We start from the raw sequence: 22,416 nt of genomic DNA, 5'->3' as shown, positions 1-22,416 counted from the left end.
CAATGTGCTGTTTCCATGACAGATATACCATCCAAGCACGGTTGCCAAAACCCAGAGAGAGAAAGATAGAGGACGTGTCAAGCAATCCCTGAATACACATAAGTCCAAGACGAAGAGGAACAATACATCTCTTCCAAGAACATCATCTCGTGCATCTTAGCTTGATCCTCTGTATCCCAATCTCTTCAATAGAGCCTGCAATCCATGATGAGAGAGAGAGAGAGAGAAATGAAATGAAATGAAATGAAATGTTATATTAACGTCTTCAAAAGGCCATAATGACCTATGAGACCAAAAGTTACATCATGGTGGATCTGATACAATGTCTGGATAAAAAAACCCAGAAAAAGAAAAATAAAGATGATACTACTGGCACCTAGAAAATGAAACTGGAACTGGAAGGTACACTATGGAGGTACCTCCATCTCATAATATGTGCCGCATCGGACACTGGCGGATCTCCTCAATATCCTCTGTGGTCAGCACCTTGACTGGGTGTCTCGCATGCCTCGCAAGAATAATCCGAATCTGCCGCCGCTGCAACCTCCGTCTATGCTGGGATGCCCTCCTCCGTAGTCGTGGGCGTCTGGACCACCCAAGCTCAATCACACGATCAATCAGTGTACCCCTGGTGTGGGCGTTATCCATGTCCTGCTGCTGCTGTGGTCCATCTGGCGCAGTGATGACCGGACTAAAGAAGTCTGTAATGTGCCTCTGAGTCTGGCTCTCTGTGCGCCTAAGCAGGCTATCTCTATGTCTCCGCAGCTCAAGCAAGAACAATCCCAAACACCTCTGGTCCTGGTACCCCATGACTCTGGAAAGTGGTCCAAAACCCTCTCTGAATAAATAGTGGAAACGACCACGTATCTCATAGTATGCAGTACAATGGCATATATAATGCAGCTCTGTCTCTGGCTCCCCATGGCATACTCGGCATATCTTGGCCTCAGCTGGTATACCTCTATATCGGCCAATCTCAATCTCAAGCTGGTGTGAGGATGTGCGAATCTGACCAATAGCACATCGTACTGCATGGGACAAGTGTACATCCATGTAACTGGGTCTGATCACAAAACCATCTGCTGTGAGCTGAAGAAAATGCTCTCTGTAGAAAGCCATCTTCGTGCCCAGCTCCTCAGTCGGCTGTATCCATGTCCTCCTAATGTCCAGCTGAACTAAGTCCTGACGGATGAGTCTGGTAATCTCTGTCCGTGTAAGAGTGAGAGAGGGTGCCTCTAGAGAATACTGGAAGGGAGGCAATCTGTCCATGCTAAAACCATGTGCGTGGAACCAAGATGTCATCTGTCCATACCAACAAGCCGTGTCTCCCTGTCAAGCTAACTGTCGGGAGGACTCCAGGGCGAGGCATGCATATCTGTCTCGGGGGAGATCCCACAAGCCATGTATGTAGGAGACTGATCTCGTAAGAGCCTCAATCACCAGAGGGGCAGCCGCCAGCTCTGCTCGAATAATCTCATGAGGTACCACAGCCTTGGCTCTAATATGCCTAGCAATCATAGATACCAAAGGCCTCTCCATACCTCTCCACCCGCCTGCGCTGTGATGGCCCACTGAAGGTCCCCATATCTGCACTCCATAAAGCATAGCTGATGTCACTAGAGTGTCAAAAAGCCAGAGTTTCGTTCGAGGTTCTTGAAACTGAACCTGCGAACACATCCTCTCCAAACCACCCAGGGCTGCATGTGCTCTAGTCAATCTAGTCTCTGCTGCTCTCCTCATCGAAAACACTGGCCCACTGAATACTACCCCAAGATATGTATATGCATCTGTATACTCCACAATCTCCTTCCCATATGTAAATGTGGAAGCTGATCGCCTAACCCACTGTGGCGTGGTGTTAAACACCATAACCTTGGTTTTGCCAAGGTTGACAGACAATCCACTATCATGTGCAAACTCATGTAAAGCATCCAGATGACGCTGCATACCCTCAGGAGAGTCAGAGATCAACACAATATCATCAGCATATAACAATAGTGGGATCCATGTACCTGCTAGCTGGGCTCCTCTGTCCCCCAATCTCTCAATGTAGTCAGAAGCCTCATCCACATACATACCAAACAGTGAAGGAGATAACGGGCAACCTTGCTTCACTCCTATAGTGGAGTGAACCAAAGTAGAGAGAGAGAGAGAAATAAAATGAAATGAAATGTTATATTAACGTCTTCAAAAGGCCAAAGTGACCTGTGAGACCAAAGTTACAACCATGTGACATCTGATACACTATCTGGAAAAGAAAAGAAAGGATTGAAGGTAAGTATCTAGCCCTACAATACATCAGTAGGGAGCATGCGGAAGCAGCAACTAGGGAGAGTGGGAAGCTAATGCTACTAGTCAAAATGGGGTACATGAGTACATGAATACATGAATACATGAATACATGAATATGGGGGAGTATAAAAGTGACAGTGAGTACAACAGTATATGGTTGGAGTGGTAATCATCCTAGGAGCTCTAGCATGGGTCTCTGCCGGATGGCCTAGATATCTGCCATAGTGAGATGCCTGGTCGGACGAGCCCGATGCCTCACAATGATGCTCTGAATCCTCCGGTGTAGGCACCGTCTCGGATGTAAGGATCCGCGAACCCTCGGGCGTCTGGATCTGCCCAACTGGATAGCTCTCTCAACTAGAGTCCCACGGGGTGCCCACTGTTGGGCTGTCGTCTGTGTGTCCTCCCGGGTAGTCCCTCTAAAGAAGTCAGTAATCTGTCTCTGTGTGGACTCCTTGCCAGTCGGGCGTCTGCTCCTCATAATGGACTCTCTGAGCCTGCGGATCTCCAGGAGATAAAAACCCAAGCATTGCTGATCACAGTAGTCCATGACTCTAGCCAGTGGTCCAAATCCCTCTCTGAAAAGGCAATGGTAGCGCCCTCGAATCTCATAATATGCTGTGCAGCGACAGATGTAGTGCTCCTCCGTCTCTGGCTCTATCCAACAAATCTGACATATCCTGTCCCCTGGAGGTATGCCTCTAAATCTGCCTGTCTCTATCTCTAACTGATGTGAAGAGGTGCGGATCTGCCCAATGGCGCACCTCAATCCATGAGACAAATGGGTATCCATGTAGCTCGGTCTAAGTATAAAGCCATCCTCAATGGTGCGGAGAAGATGGTCTCTATAGAAAGCCATCTTCGTCCCCAACTCCTGTGAGGGCTCTAGCCATGTCCTCCTAGTGTCCAATTGAATGAGGTCCTGTCTGATGACTCTACTAATCTCAGAATGTGTCAAGGTGAGAGAGGGTGCCTCTAGAGAGTACTGGAAGGGTGGAAGTCTGTCTAAGCTGCTCCCATGGAGCTCAAACCAGGATGCTATCTGCGCATACCAACATGAAGTGTCTCCCTCCATGGCTAGCTGATGAGAGGACTCTAAAGCAAGTCGTGCATACCGGTGTTGGGGAAGCTCCCAGGTGCTATGAATGAAGGACACTGATCTGGCAAGAGCCTCGACTACGATCGGTGGTGCTCCCATCTCGGCTCGGATAATCTCATGGGGTACCGAGGCCTTAGCCCGAATCATCCTGGAGATCATGGACACAAGTGGTCTCTCCATCAATCTCCATCCATCGTATGCGCGTCCTGATCGACTGTGACGATCTAGGGTAGGCCCCCAGATCTGTACTCCATATAGCATAGCCGATGTGACCAGCGTGTCAAAAAGCCACAGCTTAGTGCGTGGATCCTGAAACTGTACCTGTGAGCACATCCTCTCTAGACCTCCTAGTGCTGCATATCCTCTAGTCAATCTGGCCTCTGTTGCCCCCCTCATGGAAAATGTGGGCCCAGTGAACACCACTCCAAGATATGTGTATGAGTCAACATACTCCACTGTCTCCTGCCCATATGTGAAAATAGGCGCTGATCTCTAGATCCACTGAGCTGTAGTGTTAAACACCATAACCTTGGTCTTACCAAGGTTAATTGAGAGCCCACTGTCCTGTGCATAAGCATGTAAAGTATCCAAGTGCCTCTGCATACCCTCTGGTGAGTCTGCTATAAGCACAATATCATCAGCATATAAGAGCAGAGGTATCCAAGTGCCAACCAACTGGGCTCCTCTGTCCCCTCGTGTCCCAATATAATCAGAGATCTCATCAATGTATAGTCCAAATAGAGTCGGAGAGAGCGGGCAGCCCTGTTTCACCCCTATAGTGGAGTGTACTGGTTGGGAGAGACCCTCTGAAGTCCGTACCTGCCCAACTACTGTCTCATAAAGTGCCATAATACCCCAAATGGGCTCACATGGAACCCCCAAGTCTTGCAGCGTGCGCATCAGTCTAGCTCTGGGCACTGTGTCAAAGGCCTTGCGAAAATCCACAAAGCCACAGTAGATCCTCCTCCCATGTGCTCTGCCCTCCTCAATGATAGCCCTAAGGGTAAAGATATGATCCAAAGTAGAGAATCTCCTCCTGAAACCGGCCTGTCCCTGAGCTCGGACCCCTTGTCTCTCTGCCCATCCGCTCAACTCATGCTCAAGAGTAGAGGCATATAGCTTGGCCAGCAAGTGACCAATCATAATGGTTCGGCAGGCTCGGATCTCCAGACTTGAGTACCGGCACAATCGTGGAAGTACTCCAAGTCCCAAGAAACCCCTCACACATGGCTCTATTAAACATGAGAGCTAGCAAGTCTGCAATCATATCTCTAGCATGTATGAAATGCTCGGCTACAATGCCCTCATGATCCTGTGCCCTCCCTGTATGCAATCTGTTAATGGCCCTCCTCACCATCTCTGCTGTGAAGAAGGTAGAAGTGGGTGGACAAGGCTCTGGAGGGTTCAGTAGTGGTGGCTGCTCTGGTACTGTGTAGAGGGAGGCTGCATACTTGCCCCATGTATCTGGAGAGGTAATGGCCGGAGGCGGGGGGTGCACTCTAAGCAATCTCCAGGCCTCCCCAAAATCCTGACTCAAAAACAACTGATAGATGTCTCTCTCCAGCCGAGGTAAGAATGCTCTCTTCTTCCGCCGAATGAGGGATCGGAAGATGATGCGTGACTGTCTATATGTAGTAACACCTGTGGCCACCTCTCTCTGTAGCCAGCTCCCTACAATCATCATACCAACTATTTTGGGGCATGCTCCTAGGACGTGGTCTTACTGTGGGCTGCGTGTGTGGGAAGGCCGTCGCTGCAGCTGAATGTAAAGCCTCTGTCAGGATTTGTGCGAGCTCTGCTAATGGCCTCTGTGGATCCTCTGCACTCAACAAGCTGTAGATCTTTGCGGTGTATACTCCATCAGTCTCTCTATAGAAGGTATATCTCGGGTGATAGGAGGACTGTCCAACCTGGCGGGTACTGTAGTGGAAATCCACGGTAAAGGAGAGAAGTGCATGATCCACCGTTAACTCTAATGGGCCTGGGGCCAATCGCAAAATCCTGGATACTCAGGATGAAGGTTGGCGAGGCTAAAACATAATCCACTGTGCTGGCCCCATGTCTGTGTGGAAAGCAAGTAAAGCCACTGGCAAGTGGATACCTCTCTAGGCCATTTAAAATGGCCAGCCCATGTGCAGTCCCCATCTCCAAGAGGTATCTCCCATACTCAGAACACTCCACCTCATCCTGTGATCTCCGGGTCAAACACATCTCCTCCACATCTATCTCTCTCAACATCTCCTCCGAAGTGTCAAAGAAGGAGGTCTGGTACTGAGCTGTTCGAGCATTAAAGTCCCCAAGTATGATAACATCTCCCTCCCTGGAGAACTCCCATATGTCCTCATCTAGAATCATATATGGAGATTGCCCCTTGGGCGCTGCATAATGAGATGTGCTGGGTGGAAAGTAACATATAGCAATGTATAGGGGTCTACCCTCATCTGCCCTCACTCTGACCCACATGTACCTCGCGCTCTCATCACGGCGCATAACATGGATGAGTGGCTGAAGCTCCTCTCTAAAAAGAACTGCAACTCCTCCGGATCCGCGACCACCATGCTTCGAACGGGCCTCCTGTCTACAAGTCGTCTCCCATCTGTATCCCGCCACTCTCGGTAATGTGCTGCCGGGGGCCTGATGTGTCTCCGAGTAGAAGATGATGTCCCTATCTCTGAAGCTGTCCTCAAAGGCCCCCACATCCAGTCTCAATGCTCCGTTGCAGTTCCATACAAAGCCACCACGACAGTAGCCAAGAACAACGGTGCCTCCTCCAACAAACCACGTGCACGCACGAGCGTCCACCGTCCTCCAAAGCGTATGTTCTAAGTACCGACATGGAGTGCATGTGGTAGAGTGGACATGACGCCTTGTGGTTGGGGACTTATGTCTACGCCAAGGGTCATGTGATCTAGATTCACTCGTGGAAGGGGAAACCCTGGCGAGTATGTTCATTCATGGAAGGGTGGTAACCCTGGTGAGTGAATTCTTTCCGTGAACTCATGAAAGGGCAGTTGCCCTGGTGAGTGAAGCCTCGTGGTGGAAAGTGAAACCCTGGCGAGCATGTTCATTCATGGAAGGGTGATAACCTTGGTGAGTGAATTCTTTTTGTGAACTCATGGAAGGGCAGTTGCCCTGGTGAGTGAAGCCTTGTGGAAGGGGAAACCTTGGTGAGCCTCGTGGAAGAGAAAACCCTGGCAAGCAGGTATAGTTTCATGGAAGGGTTGTTGCCCTGGTGAACCATATGGCTTGGGCATGCGTATGGATCATAGGGGTGGTGCCCTTATGCAGTCCAATGGCATGGCAAGATGTTTTGTGCCTATGTATGCTGCTTCTTTATTTTTGCAGGTACTTAAAGCTACTTCTGGAATTATGGATATTTGAGACACAGTTGGCTCTTGTGCATGTGTCTATTGATTATTTGGCTTATGGAATTATGGATATTTGAGACACAATTGGCTCTTGTGCCTATGTCTAGTTATTATCCGGTTTATGACTTTATGGATATTTGGGACAAAGTTGGCTCTTGTGCCTGTGTCTGGTTATTATCTGGTTTATGAATTTATGGATATTTGGGACACAGTTGGCTCTTGTGCTTGTGTGTCGCTAATCAAAACTGAGCAAGACACAATAGAGAAGGATAGATAGACCTAATCTATTGTGTATTGCCAAAACATGCTTTATTACAATGATGATCTTGGATATTAGATCCTACTTATGCATGCCTGACTTCCAATGCATACAAAGATGCATTGATCATTAGAGCCTAGAGGTTAGATTAGGTAGAAGCAAGCCCTTGGGTTGATTGGGATAAAAAGCCGGGATGTCCGAATATTTGGATGTTTAAATATTATTAATTGCCTTTTCAATGGGCAGGTTGTGTGCTTTTCATTTAGTGCTTCAATGTAGGCTGATTTTAGGAACCATTTGTAAAGCTCAAAATTCGATCCGCAACTGTTAATGTGCTTTATTGTGATGTTGCAGTATGCGAGTGGATGTATATCGGGTGGTGAAATCTTTTAGTCATAAGAAAAGAAGTTTGCAGCCAGAAGCTGAACGCTACCTTGAACGCTTGGTAAGACCTTTTAAGTCAGATACTTTTCTACTCAAAAAACAGTATCTACTCAAAAAACTGTGAGTGGTTGAGCAGCTGGTTATCCTAATAAGTGTATAGGTAACAAAAATTTGATTTGTGAATGTGCATATTTATTGCATGTGCTCAAAACTTTGATCATGTATATAGGATTGGATTGTCATTTAGTGATGATTTCTCTATCTTCTAGTGTGACAAAGAGTACCATGTTCATAATACAATATAGGTACGAAAGATGGTTCATATTAAGTGCAAAAAAGAAGATACAGAAAAGCATTTTTTTTTTGGAGAAACATAACTTCAGCGTCCACAAAATTGAATCTAGATTCTGCTACTCTTTAATGGAGGCACCATCAAGTTCATCCCCATTAGGTTCGTGCACGCTAGTGAGGCGCAAGACTTGTGCTTTTTTGGCTTTCCTAACTAGCATCTTGATTCTTGTGTATGGCCCTGGTTTTTTTGGGTCTCTATTATCAAACAATTACATTAGCCTATTCCCACACTCGTGGATCTATCTTGTTCTCCACCCAAAACCCCTTCCAACAATCAGCATAGGCCTCTGCATCTGTCATACCATTCTTCCTTGCACAAAGTCCCCAATATTGTTTTAAAAGCTTCTTGTAGCTCGATGACATCATCTTGTCCATATCAATGTTTGATTCAACCATAGCATATGTCTCCAATCATTGATATGGACACAGGACGTCACCGAACTACAAAAAGCTTTTGATTCAGCCATAGCAAGCCACATGGCATATATGTCTCTGTTAGCACTTTTGTCGCCGGTCAAGCGCTTGAAGTGCCCTCTCAAGTTGTGAATGAGATCCACCCATATGGCTTGGATGGTCTCCACAGATAGGGTAGTTATTTGAGATGTGCCAAGCTGCTAAGCTGTTGATGGGCTCCCATCGCTGGCTGGTGCCCACCGTCCGGGGCTCCCATGGTTGAACTGGGGCAATGGCCATTGTAATCACGGAAATGCAGAGATGGGTGAGAACCAGTGCTAAGCCGCTGCCGTCATCCTCATAAAATAGGGCCTGGCCTGCCTTTGGTATCCAGGCATCTGCATTCCACATGACTGTGCGGGTGGTGCTCAGATGAGATGTGAAGAGTCAGAGGATGCGCTGCCATCTCTCTGGGCCTTGGGGCGATCCCAAAGGCAGTGTCTGGCTCTCCTCAGGGGCGTCACATTGGCGGCAATTGGCCGGCCGCCCAACGATTACCAGCCAAGTGCCAACTGTGAGGCTCCTGTGGGCCAGTAGCCAAAGAAAATGTGTCACCGTCTGTAGTCGGAATATCTCTGTAGTCGCTCCCAGAAGTCCTGGACGGAGGATGAAGGCACACCCTGGGTCTGGTGCCATTGATGGATTGCAATAAAATTCGTCTACCCAGGCAGGCAGTGTAATCGAAGAAAGTAATGTCGCCCTTGGCAGGGGGGACTGTCGGATGGATGCCATGCTTATGACCTTGAGAAGAGGAGGGTTGATGGACAATTTCTGTCCGACGCCCCACAACTGCGATCCTTTGTGGGGGAGAATGAGGGTCTTCGCCACGCTGCTAGTGGGAGGGCAACAGTTGGCCCCGGGGGCCAACCTCGAAGGTGCTGATGACACTACCATTTGAGAAACCAAAAACCACAAGTGGCACGCATGTACGAGTGAAGGATGCCATCGAGGGGGCATGGGGGAATCCTCTACAGTAAGGAGCTAGTCCAGGGGAATGGCTGCATCGATATCGAGGGTCATGGTGGAGATCCCTCATGCCAAGAAGGTGAGCCTGCTGAGTCTGCTTTGGCAGGCGACAGTAACCTCGCCAATTGCCCAAAGTCTGGGTCGGCCCCTCGCTGTTAGCTAGGTCCTGTTATGGTAGATTGGGGATGCCTGAAATACCATTGCACCATGGTGGTAGTTGGTATCATGGGTGATTCCATGTTAAATACTAACGGGCTAGTGTTATTGGTGTATGCACATTTGGGGCCATGCTAGTGTTATTGGTAAGAGGTATTATGGGTGATTGCGTGTTTTTTTTTTCCGAGAAAAGATCCTTTCATTAGTTATATAAAAAACGCCCGTAGGGCTACAAAAGATCTCTCCTGCTCATAAGAGAGACAGAGCAGTGAATACAGCCTGGCAGCCTGGGAGACTCTCCCTAGGTGCTGCAAAATACAAGCATCAGTACAAAGAACTGAGAGGCTAAATCATACAATAGGGGGGGGGGGGGGGGAAGAGCCAAACAGGTGGCCTGTAGTGCCAACGGGGGGATCCCGTGTGTAAGGTGTAGAAAGGGCCACAGCGCCAAGTGGTGTGAAAGGCCTGGCGCCGTAAGATCGCCTCATCCGAGTCTCCCCGGATGCGGTCGTACTGTCCTCGCAGGGTGTGGATCAACTCCTGCCAAATCCCCCGTACAGTCTCTGCTGGTGGCTCCAATCTCTCCTCAAAGGCTGTAAAGCACCGAGCCCTCCAAGTGAACCAGATGGTGAGGCTGCTGAGGAGCTCCCATCGTAAATCCCTCCCCTGTGTCCAGCTGGTGGACGAGAAATCCGGTGCCGGAACCAGGCGAGGCTGGCCCCTAATAAATCTGATGGCCTGACTGCCCTGCTCCATCTCATAGCCCATAGCAGGCCCTGAAGAAGTCGACCAAGCTGTGGCACCCCACGTAAACATACCCTCTAGAGAGAGGGGGGCGAGAATATGCAGCATCCGCAGCCAAATCTGCTGCGCCTGAGGGCAATCCCAAAGGCAATGTCTCTGTGTCTCCATAGGGTGGCCGCATCGGACGCAGGCCGCCGGAAGACCGCTGTAAACAAGCCAAGTGCCAACTGCTGAGCCCCTGTGGGCGACCAGCCCCACTGAAAAGTCGAGATCCTGCGGGCCTGTCGACTAGCCCAGAGCCGAGCCCAAAAATCCTCCAGGAACTCCTGTGAGAGTCCCTGTAGTCGCCAATGCCCCGCTGCCACTGGAGAGACCGTCCTCCTCGCCGTCAAAATATGCCGCCCCAGCCGAACAGTATACTGGAAAAAGGTGATCTCTGTGGCCTCAAGGGATGCATAAGGATCATGCCACTCGTACTCCCCGGGGTCCCACTGTAGCCGGGCCAAGGGGCGCGTTGCATATGCCCATATGCGCCAATCCGGGAGCACATCAGCAGGGTCGGGGTCAATATGCCACTTCCGAGAAGCGGATACTCAAAGCAAATCTGTCCTCCCATCCTCTACTCAGGCCTGTCCTCCTCATCTCTATAAAGATCCAGCGAATCTCTGGTGCCCAAGTGCCCCCTGCTGGGGGTGCCCCAGCCTGCAGCCGCTGCAAGAGGAGCTCTTTCCAAGGCTCAGCGCCTGGAAGCAACCCCCGAAAGCTTCCCCAATAAAGCTCTACTCTGATTGACTGGATCTATAATGCCCAAACCTCTCTGAGCCAACGGAAGTGTAATAACTGTCCATGCAACCTTTGCCCGAGCTGGCTGACCGTCCTGCCCAGACCACAGAAAGTTCCTGATCAGCCTCTGTACCTGGCTGATGCAAGAGCTCGAGAAGATCCAGCAAGACGTAATGTACCACATGGTCGCTAACAGCACCTGATTTGCCACCACCACCCTCCTAGCCAATGATAGTCGAGCTGTACTCCAATACAAAAGCTTCTTCCGAATGCTCAGAAGAAGCAGGGCAATCTGCTGCTCAGGTGACAAATCTAGGCCAATCTGGCATCCCGAATACCGCACTACTGTGCCTGGAGGAATCCATCTAAAACCGGGGTCCGGGCTCCATGTCGGAGTGGGAGCACTACTGATCCAAAAGGCCACTGTCTTGCGCCAATTGATCAATGCTCCCGAAGCTGCACTAAAAACCTGGAGCGACTGCTCTGCCCGAAGAAGATTGGCCTCTTGGCCATGCAAAAATAAGCCCGTGTCGTCTGCAAACTCAGCATCAAGCAGGTCCTCCCCCCGGACTGGGAGCTGAAGTCCTCTCAAACCAACCTCCTCTGCCGTCAAATACATGCTCATAGCCTCCGCAAAGAAGAGAAAAAGAAAAGGGGCGAGGGGACACCCCTGACGGACTGATCTGGTCAGCTCAAAACTCGGCCCCCGTCCTCCTGCAATCAACACCTGGCTACGAGCTGTGGAATACAGAGCCGCCACCCCTCTGATCCATCCTGGCTCAAAGCCCAGGCGAAGCATAGTGCCCTCTAAGAAACCCCAATCAACTCTATCGTATGCCTTCTCAAAATCGAGAAGCATCACGACCAAGTCATCGCCAAGAAATCTAGCTCGGGCCGTCGCCTCCCAGAAAGTAAAGATGTTGTCAAGGATACTGCGCTCCTTGACAAATCCTGTTTGAGTAGCATGAATCAACTCCCCCAGGAACGGCTGGATCCTCAAACTCAAGGCCTTTGCTAAGACCTTGTAGACAGTATTGAGGATCGTAATAGGCCTCCAATGCCGAATATCATCTGATACTCCCTCCCCCTTGGGGATAAGATAGATCGAGCCCGCTGCCCTCTGAAAAGCTCTGCGGCATCACCCCAGTGTCCAAAACATGCTGAAAGCCCCTACGGAGGCCTGGCCCCAAAAGGTCCCAATAGCGCATAAAAAAGGCCGGCGTCAGTCCGTCCTCCCCTGGGCAACTATGTCGCGGCAGGACCCTCAAGGCCTCGGCAAGCTCAATCTCTGACAGAGGCGCACCTAGAACTGTACGCATACGGTCTGTGACCCTCCTCTGCACATGGGCCCACACAGTCTGTTTGCAAACATCTCGATCCTCAGTGGTTGGCTCCGCTGAAAGCAGGTCTCTATAGAATGCAGTGGCAATGGCTTTGATCTCCCCGAGCTCAGTAGCTACCGATCCATCCGGTCTACCAAGCTGGCGGACTCCTGCTCGCGCATGACGGGGCCCAGTGATCTCAAAAAACTCTCCAGTCACTCTAATGGATCTCAACGTGCTTGGTATGTGCATGAAATACAAGATTTCATGCCACGGCCATAGCACTCTGGCTATCAATGAGAATAGTAGTGGGTGTCTATTGAGATTCATGAAGATCAACCAATAATCTCCCCAGCCATACACAATCTACCGTAGCAATGAAGGTTGCCTTGTACTCAGCCTCGTAGGTAGATGTGGCAACTGTTTTTTACTCAACCAAGATATGCATGACCTACCAAGAAAAAAGAAATTCCCATTGGTGGATTGCATGATATCATAATCATTAGTGATCTAACTCCAAGAGGGAGATAGATGAAATGATGCAAAAGATACTACTTCTGTATATATGATGATTTGCCGTGGTCGACCACCTTCTATTGCTGTCGACCTGTATTTAATTTCATGACTGAGTAAAATGTCAAATAAAATGTTATCGCTTTACACGTGTGGTCATATAACTGCTACCGACTGATCATGAGATGTTGTTGACTGTGCTTAAATGCTGCCGACTGGATGCTACATGCCCTAAATGCACCTAAAGTTGCCTAATGAGGGATTTAGATGTGGGATTAGCCATGGCACTGCCTTGTGCACGTGACATCCCCTCCTGCCAAGCTTGATGACGGGAATCCAACTTTTTCTGTCTTTGATTTTGGATGATTGTCATCATCCCTTGATTGCTTTGGGATTCCAACTTGCTGGTCATACTTCTTCCTTGGCAACTCAACTGAATCTCCTGTCATGCCTCTAATTTTGCTTCATGAGCATCGAACATGTGCATCGTGCTCCAATGTTGTCCCCTTTGTCTGCATACCCTTGTCCTTGAATGCGTTGACTTATGATTGATGATTGAGGTTGATCAAGGCACCTAACTGAGGTTGCTGTTCCTATTCTGGGAAGCCACTGAGGTACTCCTTTGAGGACCTAACTTCCATGTGTTAAATGCACCTAATATTGATGCGAGATGGGGCTAATTGTAGGATTAATCATGGCATTGCATGTGTGCACGTGACATCCCCTCCTGCTGAGCTTGATGACGGAATCCAACTTTTTGTGTCTTTGACTTTGGATGGTTGTTCATCATCCCTTGATTGCTCTGTGATTCCAACTTTGTTATATTTCTTCCCTAGCAACTTTGTTATATTTCTGTTCTAATGTTGTCCCCTTGCATGCATACCCTTGTCCCTGAAAGCACGCAGTTATCTGTGGGACCTGCACGGGTATGGAAACTTTACATATTGTGATGTGAAGGTGTGAGACGTGCAATGCTTGGTGATGTGGTTGCACTTGATGTCACATTGAGGCATGAAGGCTTCCGCTATGTCACATTGCTATCAGAGAGGGATAGATTATTTTCAGTATATGTATTATGTATATAGAAAAAGGTTACATTTATGCTTGGCCATCACACAGAGGGGTCTTACTGTGAACCTTGGGAAAACCAAGGTTATGGTCTTTCATACATCGAGACAGGGCAGGAGTCAGCTGACATTCACTCTCGTAGGACGCCAGGTGGAGGTGGTGACATCATACGTGTACCTAGGGATTACCTTCTCTGCAGCAGCCACGCGCTTCACCATGGGTTCAGCACCGAGAGCTAGATTGACACGGGGATATGCAGCATTGGCTATGCTAGAGAGACAGTGCCACTAGGCACATTTTCAGGAGCCCCGGACGAAGGGGTGGCTATTTGACACATTAGTCACACCGGCATTGATGTATGGAGCAGCGGGCGCGCCAGGCCTTGCTACCCATTGGTGGACACAGATAGAGAGACCACAGGTCCTCATGATGGCACGCATGATACGCAACAAACCATCAGTACCTCATGACATTATCCAAGCAGAGTTTGCTGCGCCTCCTATGATGGTAGAGGCCATATTCCAGACTATATGCTTGCTAGACAGATTTAGAGAGATGCCACAGGACAGATTGTCATATAGAGCTTTTGAGGCATCTAGACAGCTGGCTGAGGCAGGAGACAGAGGATCATGGTATGCACAGGTCACACATTGGTTCTCACAGCATCTAGACATGGATCATCTACCACCATTCCAGTATGACAGGGATGCACCACATATCCGTCTCTCTCATAGTGAGAGAAACAGAGTATTGAGACAGGACCTATGGCAGCTCTATACACGAGAGACATGGATATAGCCTACACAGCCTCTTCCACCGAAGATGCTATACAACAGAGATCACTTCATGAGTATCACTGATGATGGATTTATAGAGAGGCCTAGATACATGGAGGGCTTTTTACCACACGGCTCCCGAGTAGCTATTGGTCAGCTTAGAGTCTCATCACATCGATTGGAGATCGAGACTGGCAGAGCAGCACAGATCCCCCGAGAGGAGAGTGTATGCAGATTGTGCAGAGAGGAGGTGGAGAGTAAGGAGCATTATGTATGCAGATGCAGAGCATATACAACCATTAGAGAGAGATATCCCATTTTATTCAGAGAGCCACATTCCCTACGCCAAATCTTTGAGGCAGCAGACCAGCGCATAATGGGGAGATTCATTCTAGACAGACAACGTCATAGAGAGACATTGTTACAGGCTTAGACAGCTCTAGAGGGGGGACGACAGACACAGATAGATCACTACATTTTTTCAGAGATCCATCCCACTCCCAGCCCCTACACTAGCAGGGAATTACTCTCCAGAGAGTAGAGACACTCAGAGCCCGCAGGAGACAGAGGACACCTGGCTTTCGAAATTCGGACAACACGCCTATACCAGAGAGAGATGACAGAGATCAGAGCTCAGTTTCACAGAGAGGGTGCGGAGCGACTGGCTCGCTTCAGAGCAGACCCAGGCATGTTCTTCAGGGAGCCGTGGACACCCCCTTCATTGATGTATACCATTTTATACCCCCAGTATGGTACAGGATGGAGCTAGCTAGGTTGCATATCATGATTGTATACTCCATGGATATAGCTTTGCATTCTCCTAGTAGTAGAGCTCCATCCCCTCCCCCACTCATTGTACTTATTGCACACCCAGATTCAGCTTTTTAGTTCAGTACTTTTTCATTTTGTTGGGATGACTGAGGATACCCCACACAGGTACACTGATTTGTCTCATAGGCCGAGTTCGGTCTTTTGGAAGACGTTAATAAAATCTTTCTTTCTTTCTTTCTCGATCTCTCTATCTCTGTGCACCAACTCATCATGGCTTGAACCTCCATCTCTCTCTTGGCACTTGCTCCATTCATGGCACCATGAATGTTGACATGCTCCCACATCCGATGGCATCGGCGGCGAGTGGTACAGTACACAATGGACGCAAGCCTCTCGTCTCCTAGAAGGTGGATGCACTCTGGACCATCACGAGGGAGAAGCCTCCTGAGGAAACAAACTCTCTTATTGGTGCAGAGTAGATCTGTGTCTCCACAAGTTTGGAGAAGCTTTGGAAGGAACGCCAGTGTGTGACAGTCTTCTGGGAAGCATGAAAGGGTTGGAGTTGAAGAGGAGGCCCCTGGGTCTGGGTGGAGCAGAGGTTTAGATCGGGTCTGAGGCTATGAGGTCACCAGAGGCAGTGGGGGTGGATGTGGTGGCAGGGACAGAGATGGAGAGTGAGAAGAAACAAGGGGTGTTGGGGTAAAGGCATAATGCCCACCCTTATAGTGTGTACAAGCCCATAAGTTATAGTACATAGTACACTTAGTACTTTTAATGTACTAAGTGCACTATGTGTACTAGTGCAATATACATGTGTGATAGGGGAGTCACACACTCACACTTGGTGAGTTGACTTATCCCCACAACTTTCTCTCTCTCTCTCTCCCTTGCTTCTCTGTGTATGTCTCCCACATGAACTCTAACCTAACCCTAATTCATTCTCCCATTCAACTGGTATCAGAGCCATAAGCCTAACTCAGCAGTGGAGCAGTCGTACCGTCGTGCTGAATTCTGAAGGTGCTGGTCGTACCCTGATGTGGTTGCCTTTCTCTGCCCAGCCAACAGGCGTGGGCTGCTCAACTGCTGCCCAGCAGCTGGGCGTAGGCAGCCCAGCCAGCCCCAGCCAGTAGTGTGGGCTGCCCAGCAGCCACGAGGGCTGCCCAGCCAATCAGGCGCATACCCAGGCATTCAGGCGCATACCCAGGCGGGTGCCCGTCAACAGCACATTCAACTGGGCGTGAGCGAAAACACCTGTAGCGCTACACGGTGAAGGCAGCAAGGCGAAGTCGTTGGCTGGGCATCAATACAACAGGCGAAGGCGGCGGCAACTTTGAAGTCGGCGGCAACAAACGGGCCCCCAACGCGTTGCTTCTGTGCTGCCCGTGGCTGTAATCGATTCGCTTGTCGTTTCGGCAGATTTCGTCCATCTCCTCGACATAGTGGGCCCCCCTTCGCCCTCTCGCATCTTCGTGTTCAAAGGGGTACTAGTCTTGGTATCAGACTACGTCGACCACGGCGCTTGGGGTCTCGAGACCTTCCTTTTGCTTCTAGCTTGGAAGGTAGTAGCTTGATTGGAGCAGCCATCAAATCTGCAGCAAGGATCACCTCCAAGAACCTGCACAGCAGCTCCTTCAATTGCCCATTTCTGCAAAAGCAGCACCAGCATCAGCAAACCCCCCTTTCCTACAACAAAAAAAAAATTCGTATTCTGCTTCAATTTTTTTTTGGGATTTGCAATTGTGCAAGTACAATCATCAATTGAGCAGGTACAGGTACCGAATTGCTCAATTTTGAGCAAAATTGGCAAAATTGGGTGACATTGGTCACAATCAGGATCAATTTGCAGGAAATTGGATGTCAAAATTTGCGGCTTTTGATGTAATTGTGCAATTAAGCACTCATACATGCTGTATGATGTGAGAAATAGCACATTCGGGCAAAATTGCAGCAAATTGCAGTGCAAATCAAGGGGCTTTTGTGCCGATTGGATTGATTTGCATGCAGGCAATCGCATTTGATGCTTTGGGCAATGTGTTGATGCCTTACAAGCACTCAATGTGCCTGTAAATCAAGGGGCTTTCATGTATTGGATGTATATGTGGCCAGGGGGAAGCACCGTGAACACTCTGGATGCCTTCATGTGCGTCAATGTACCATGTATGATCAACAATTGATCTTAAATCAAGGGGCTTTTCAAGATTTTATGCTTGTTGAGCTCGGCAAAGCAGCAGGCAAGACTTTTATGCCTTGAATCCTCAGAAATCAGCTTGCAGTCAAGGGGCTTTTGCCCAATTTCTGTTCGGAACTGTTGTATGCAGTGTTCGGGACTGTAAAAGTCTGATTTTCACTCATTTGGACAGCCAGGAGAGCATTTATTGCTACTGTACCTGCTGGTACAGATTTGGCACAGCTTTGTGCAAGTTTTGGCATGGCTGTACACTGATTTGAGTGAGGAAAAGGTTCAATTTCAGCTGCTGTACTTGCCGGGACAGGTTTGGTACGTCACAGGTGAGCACTTAGTACTGCTGTACAGTACTTTGGAAGGGCAACAGAGCACATTTAAGGTGCTGTCCTAAATCTGCAGCAACCAGATTTTGGTGGTTTCATCACATACAGTGGGAGAAAAGTTGCATTCTAGCTTCCGCAGTGGGAGATAAAGCTTGGGAGAACAACTGTGAGCACTTTGTGTGCTTTTGGTGCAGTGTTTGCACATTTTGCAGGGAGTCAGGCATTGACAGGTTGCATATTGCTATGGCAACCACAGGTGAGAGCTCTTCATTGCTTCACATCAAGAAGCTTGAAGGCTCACATAACTATGATATTTGGCAAACCCAGTGCTATAATGTGTTGCTCCAGAAGAAGCAGCACAAGCCTATCAAAGAAAGGGGTGTAAAGCCCGCTTCTCTTACTGCTGAAGAGTGGGAAGATATGGATGAGCTGGCAAGATCTACTATCATGTTGTCTGTGTCAGACTCTTTACTTTTCAGCATTCGTGAAGAGAAGACAGCTTGGGGATTGTGGCAGAGATTGCAGGACTTGTATGCCCAGCAAAGTGCCTCAAGCAAAGTGTATTGGTTGAAGAAACTCATAGGTCTTCAGATGAAGGAAGGGGCGTCTATGACAACCCATCTAAATGAGTTTAATGGTATTGTCAGCCACGTTATAAATCAAAAGTTGGCAATGGACGATGAGTTCAAAGCCACTTTTCTCTTATGCACTTTGCCAGAGAGTTGGGACACATTCAGGACAGCCACTAGCAATTCGAATGCTATGCTGTCATATGCAGATGTTGAGGGTGCTCTTCTTCAAGAAGAGATGAACAGGAAAAACAACTCTGTTGGAAAGTCCAATGCAATGAATGCACGTGGGAGATCCCAACAAAGGGGTAAAAGCCAAGAACGGGGAAGGGGCAAGTCTCGCTCCAAAAAGGATTTGGAATGCCATTATTGTGGCAAGAAGGGACACATCAAAAAGCAATGCTACAAATGGAAAAATGATCAAAAGGAAAAGGGAAAAGGCAAAAGACAAAGATGAAGCCAAAGATGTAAAGCCAAAGGGCAAAAGTGGAGTCAAGATTGAAGAAATCAATGTGTCACATGCAGGTGACAATGAGGATGAGGTCCTATTTACGTCTTCACTTGATGCCCATTCACTTCTTACAGGTGGTCATGGTATGCACTCATGGATCATTGATTCAGGTGCCTCCTTTCATGTCACAGGTTGCAGAGACTTGTTTGTCAGGTATACTGCTGGCAATGAAGGAGTGGTTTATTTGGATGATAACCATGCATGCAAGATTCTTGGCAGAGGTGATGTGAGGCTTGTGTTTTCAGATGGCTCACAGCTTATGCTCCATGATGTCAGGCATGTGCCTGAGATCAAGAAGAATCTGCTTTCTACTGGACAGCTTGATGATGTTGATTATGTTACCACATTTGGTCGTGGAAAGTGGAAGATTAGTAAGGGCTCACTGGTTGTTGCCAGAGGCTCTAAGGTGGACACTCTTTACTTCATGCATGCAGGTGTTTGTCACCATGCTAATGTAAATGCAACCGAGCTGCCGGAAATCTCTATGTGGCATAGCCGATTGGGACACATGAGTGTCAAAGGAATGGAGCAATTGTCTCGTTTGGGTTACTTGCCTTCTCTAAAGTTTTCAAGTTTTCAGTTTTGTGAGCATTGTATATATGGTAGGCAACTACAGTGCCCCCACAAGAAAGCTCTTGGACAGAAAGATGCTCAGTTAGATATGTATGTGAGATGCCTCAGCTTTCCTTGGAAGGGGCAAAATATTTTGTGTCTTTTATTGATGATGCCACACGCAAGGTGTGGGTTTATCCTCTTCGTTTGAAGAGTGATACATTTTCAGTGTTTGAGAAGTTTGTTGCTCTTGTTGAGAATCAAACTGGCAAAACACTGAAGGCTTTGCGTTCCGACAATGGTGGAGAGTATATGTCCAAACAGTTTCAGGACTTTTGTGATGCTAAAGGCATTAAGAGGGAGCTCTCTACTCCTTATGATCCTCCACAAAACGGGACAGCAGAGAGGATGAACAGGACCATTCAGGACTCAAATTCTAATTGTTCAAATCCGGGTTCTCGAAAAGGATGCACGAGCGTGCCAAATGGCGGAAATTTCCAACCACAAATGATGGTCATTGGGTACGGAGGTCCACAAGGCCCTCCAAAGCCCCTGACAGGTTTGTTCCAGGGGTTGAGTACTTGATGCTCACTGACTGTGGGGAGCCCTCATGTTATAAGGAGGCTTTACAGAGGGCAGACAAGGCTCTATGGGAGCGTGCCATGAAGTCAGAGATGGATTCTCTGCACAAAAATGGTACATGGAAGTTGGTGCATTTGCCTGCAGGCAAGAAGGTTTTTTCCATGCAAGTGGGTTTACAGGCTCAAAGTTGCACCTGATGCAAAGCCAAGATACAAAGCCAGGTTAGTGGCTAAGGGCTTCAAGCAGGAATATGGTGTGGACTTTGAGGAGATCTTCTCTCCTGTGGTCAAAATGACCACACTTAGAGCTGTGTTAGCTTTGGTTGCACATGATGATCTGGACTTGATTCAGATGGATGTGAAGACTGCTTTTCTTCACGGTGATCTCCATGAGGAGATATATATGCAACAGCCAGAGGGTTATGCAGTGAGTGGAAAGGAGAAGCTTGTATGCAAGCTGAAAAAGAGTCTTTATGGGCTCAAACATGCACCAAGAGAATGGTATCATAAATTTGATACATTCATGAAATCCCAGAAATTCAGGAGAAGTGACATAGATCACTGCTTGTACACCAAGAAAGCTTTGGATGGCAGTCTATTGATCCTCATCTTGTATGTTGATGATATGTTGATTGCCGGGAAATCTCGTAAGGAGATGGATGCCTTGAAGCAGAGGCTGCATCAAACCTTTGATATGAAGGATTTAGGTGATGCAAATCACATTTTGGGTATGCGGATACTTCGGGACAGAAATCAGCATGTGTTGTATTTGTCTCAGAAGGAATACATTGGCAAAGTTTTGCAGAGGTTCAATATGGACGGGGGGAAGAAGACTAGTATTCCTTTGCCTCCATATGTGAAACTCAGTGCTATGGACAGCCCACAGTCAGATAGTGGCAGGGCTGGTATGGCCAAGATTCCGTATGCTTCAGCTTGTGGCAGTCTCATGTATGCCATGGTTGCTACTAGGCCGGACATTGCATTTGCAGTGGGAGTGGTTTCTAGATACATGGCCAACCCTGGCAAGAAGCATTGGGAAGCAGTGAAAGGTGTCATGAGATACCTGAAGGGCACACAGGATATGTGCATTTGTTTTGGTAAACAGGATGCATTAGTGCATGGTTACACGGATTCGGATTATGCCGGTCATCCAGATAACCGGAAGTCTACTACCGGTTATGTGTTTACATTCACAGGAGGTGCTGTGTCATGGATATCCAGGATGCAGAAGTGCACAGCCTTATCTACTACAGAGGCCGAGTATATTGCAGCCACAGAGGCTTGCAAGGAGGCATTATGGCTATCTCGGTTAGTGGTTGATTTGGGCTATACAGGGGATATTCCGTTGTTGCATTGTGACAGTCAGAGTGCCATCCAGTTGGCAAAGAACCCTGTCTTTCATGCAAAGACGAAGCATGTGGATGTGAAGTATCACTTCATCAGAGAGGTGATAGAGAACAAGCAAATTCAGCTTGTTAAGATTCATACGGATGACAACCCGGCTGATCTGTTGACAAAGAGTTTGCCTCCGGAGCGGTTTGCTCATTGCAGACACTTGATGGGCATTGGATGAGGCCAGTTTCTGCATATCCTCAGTTTGACCTTGTTGTCTCTTAGGAGGCGGTGGAAAGTTGGAATCACCTATCATGTACATGCTGATTTTTCTTTTCCTTCATTTAAGGGCACTTTGCCTTTAAGTGGGAGGTTGTTGGGGTAAAGGCATAATGCCCACCCTTATAGTGTGTACAAGCCCATAAGTTATAGTACATAGTACACTTAGTACTTTTAATGTACTAAGTGCACTATGTGTACTAGTGCAATATACATGTGTGATAGGGGAGTCACACACTCACACTTGGTGAGTTGACTTATCCCCACAACTCTCTCTCTCTCTCTCTCTACCTTGCTTCTCTGTGAATGTCTCCCACATGAACTCTAACCTAACCCTAATTCATTCTCCCATTCAAGGGGAGCCTCAGTGGGAAGCTGTTGCTGAGGAAGAGTGTCAGGCAGTGGGGCTTGTGGCACGACTTCCTCAGGAAGGTGGACCTGGGGTGGGTCTAGGGGAGAACTAAATCTGAGGGAGTCTGGTGGAGCAGGGGGGTCCGAGGAAGATCATCGAAGGATCCAAGAGTAAAAAGGCTCATAACGGTATCAGTAGGAACCGTTTCCACGGGCTGCGGCTCAAACCCCCCCCTCCCCCGGGTAGGCGGCTCGGCGTGCCTCGTGCTCTGGGCCCCTCTGGCTGACAGCGGTGGTGCCACCGCTGGCGCTGGTGCTCGTGATGCGGCTGCCTCTGATGCTAGGTGCTGGCTGGTTGCCAGGGGGTGTCCTCCATCTGTTTTTTGGGACCGCGGGGCGGGGGGGAGGGGGGGGGGTGGGTGTGGTGT

General features: G+C 48.5%; 2 protein-coding genes across 3 annotated transcripts in view; one reads left to right on the top strand and one right to left on the bottom strand.

Annotated features, from left to right (window-relative positions):
• The window catches only part of LOC147635460 (putative thimet oligopeptidase), a 101,738-nt gene that overhangs the window by 15,573 nt on the left and 63,749 nt on the right, over nt 1-22,416 (top strand). For both annotated transcript variants that reach the window (XM_086802740.1, XM_086802741.1), the window contains one exon: nt 7,373-7,463. In XM_086802740.1, the coding sequence (XP_086658866.1) occupies nt 7,373-7,463 (91 nt within the window). The remainder of the gene's footprint in view (nt 1-7,372; nt 7,464-22,416) is intronic.
• Nucleotides 5,138-6,645, bottom strand: LOC147635461 (uncharacterized). Its single transcript, XM_086803240.1, has 2 exons — nt 6,555-6,645; nt 5,138-6,213 (listed from the first exon to the last, which is right to left on the bottom strand). The coding sequence occupies exons 1-2, from the start codon at nt 6,643-6,645 to the stop codon at nt 5,261-5,263; spliced, it is 1,044 nt and encodes a 347-aa protein (XP_086659366.1). The 3' UTR covers nt 5,138-5,260.

Source organism: Cibotium barometz, chromosome 9 (genome assembly GCF_041138505.1).
Source record: "Cibotium barometz isolate CiBa-2024 chromosome 9, ASM4113850v1, whole genome shotgun sequence".
Classification (NCBI taxonomy): Eukaryota; Viridiplantae; Streptophyta; class Polypodiopsida; order Cyatheales; family Cibotiaceae; genus Cibotium; species Cibotium barometz.
The sequence above is the reverse complement of the archived record's forward strand: the minus strand, read 5'-3'. Positions and strand labels throughout refer to the sequence as shown.

Excerpts from the sequence above, each read along its gene's own strand:
- LOC147635461 (XM_086803240.1), bottom strand. The coding sequence starts at position 6,645 with ATGCCCAAGCCATATGGTTCACCAGGGCAACAACCCTTCCATGAAACT. Across the intron at positions 6,214-6,554 it reads CTTCCACGAGGCTCACCAAG|AACATACGCTTTGGAGGACG; the intron begins GTTTCCCCTTCC and ends GTCGGTACTTAG.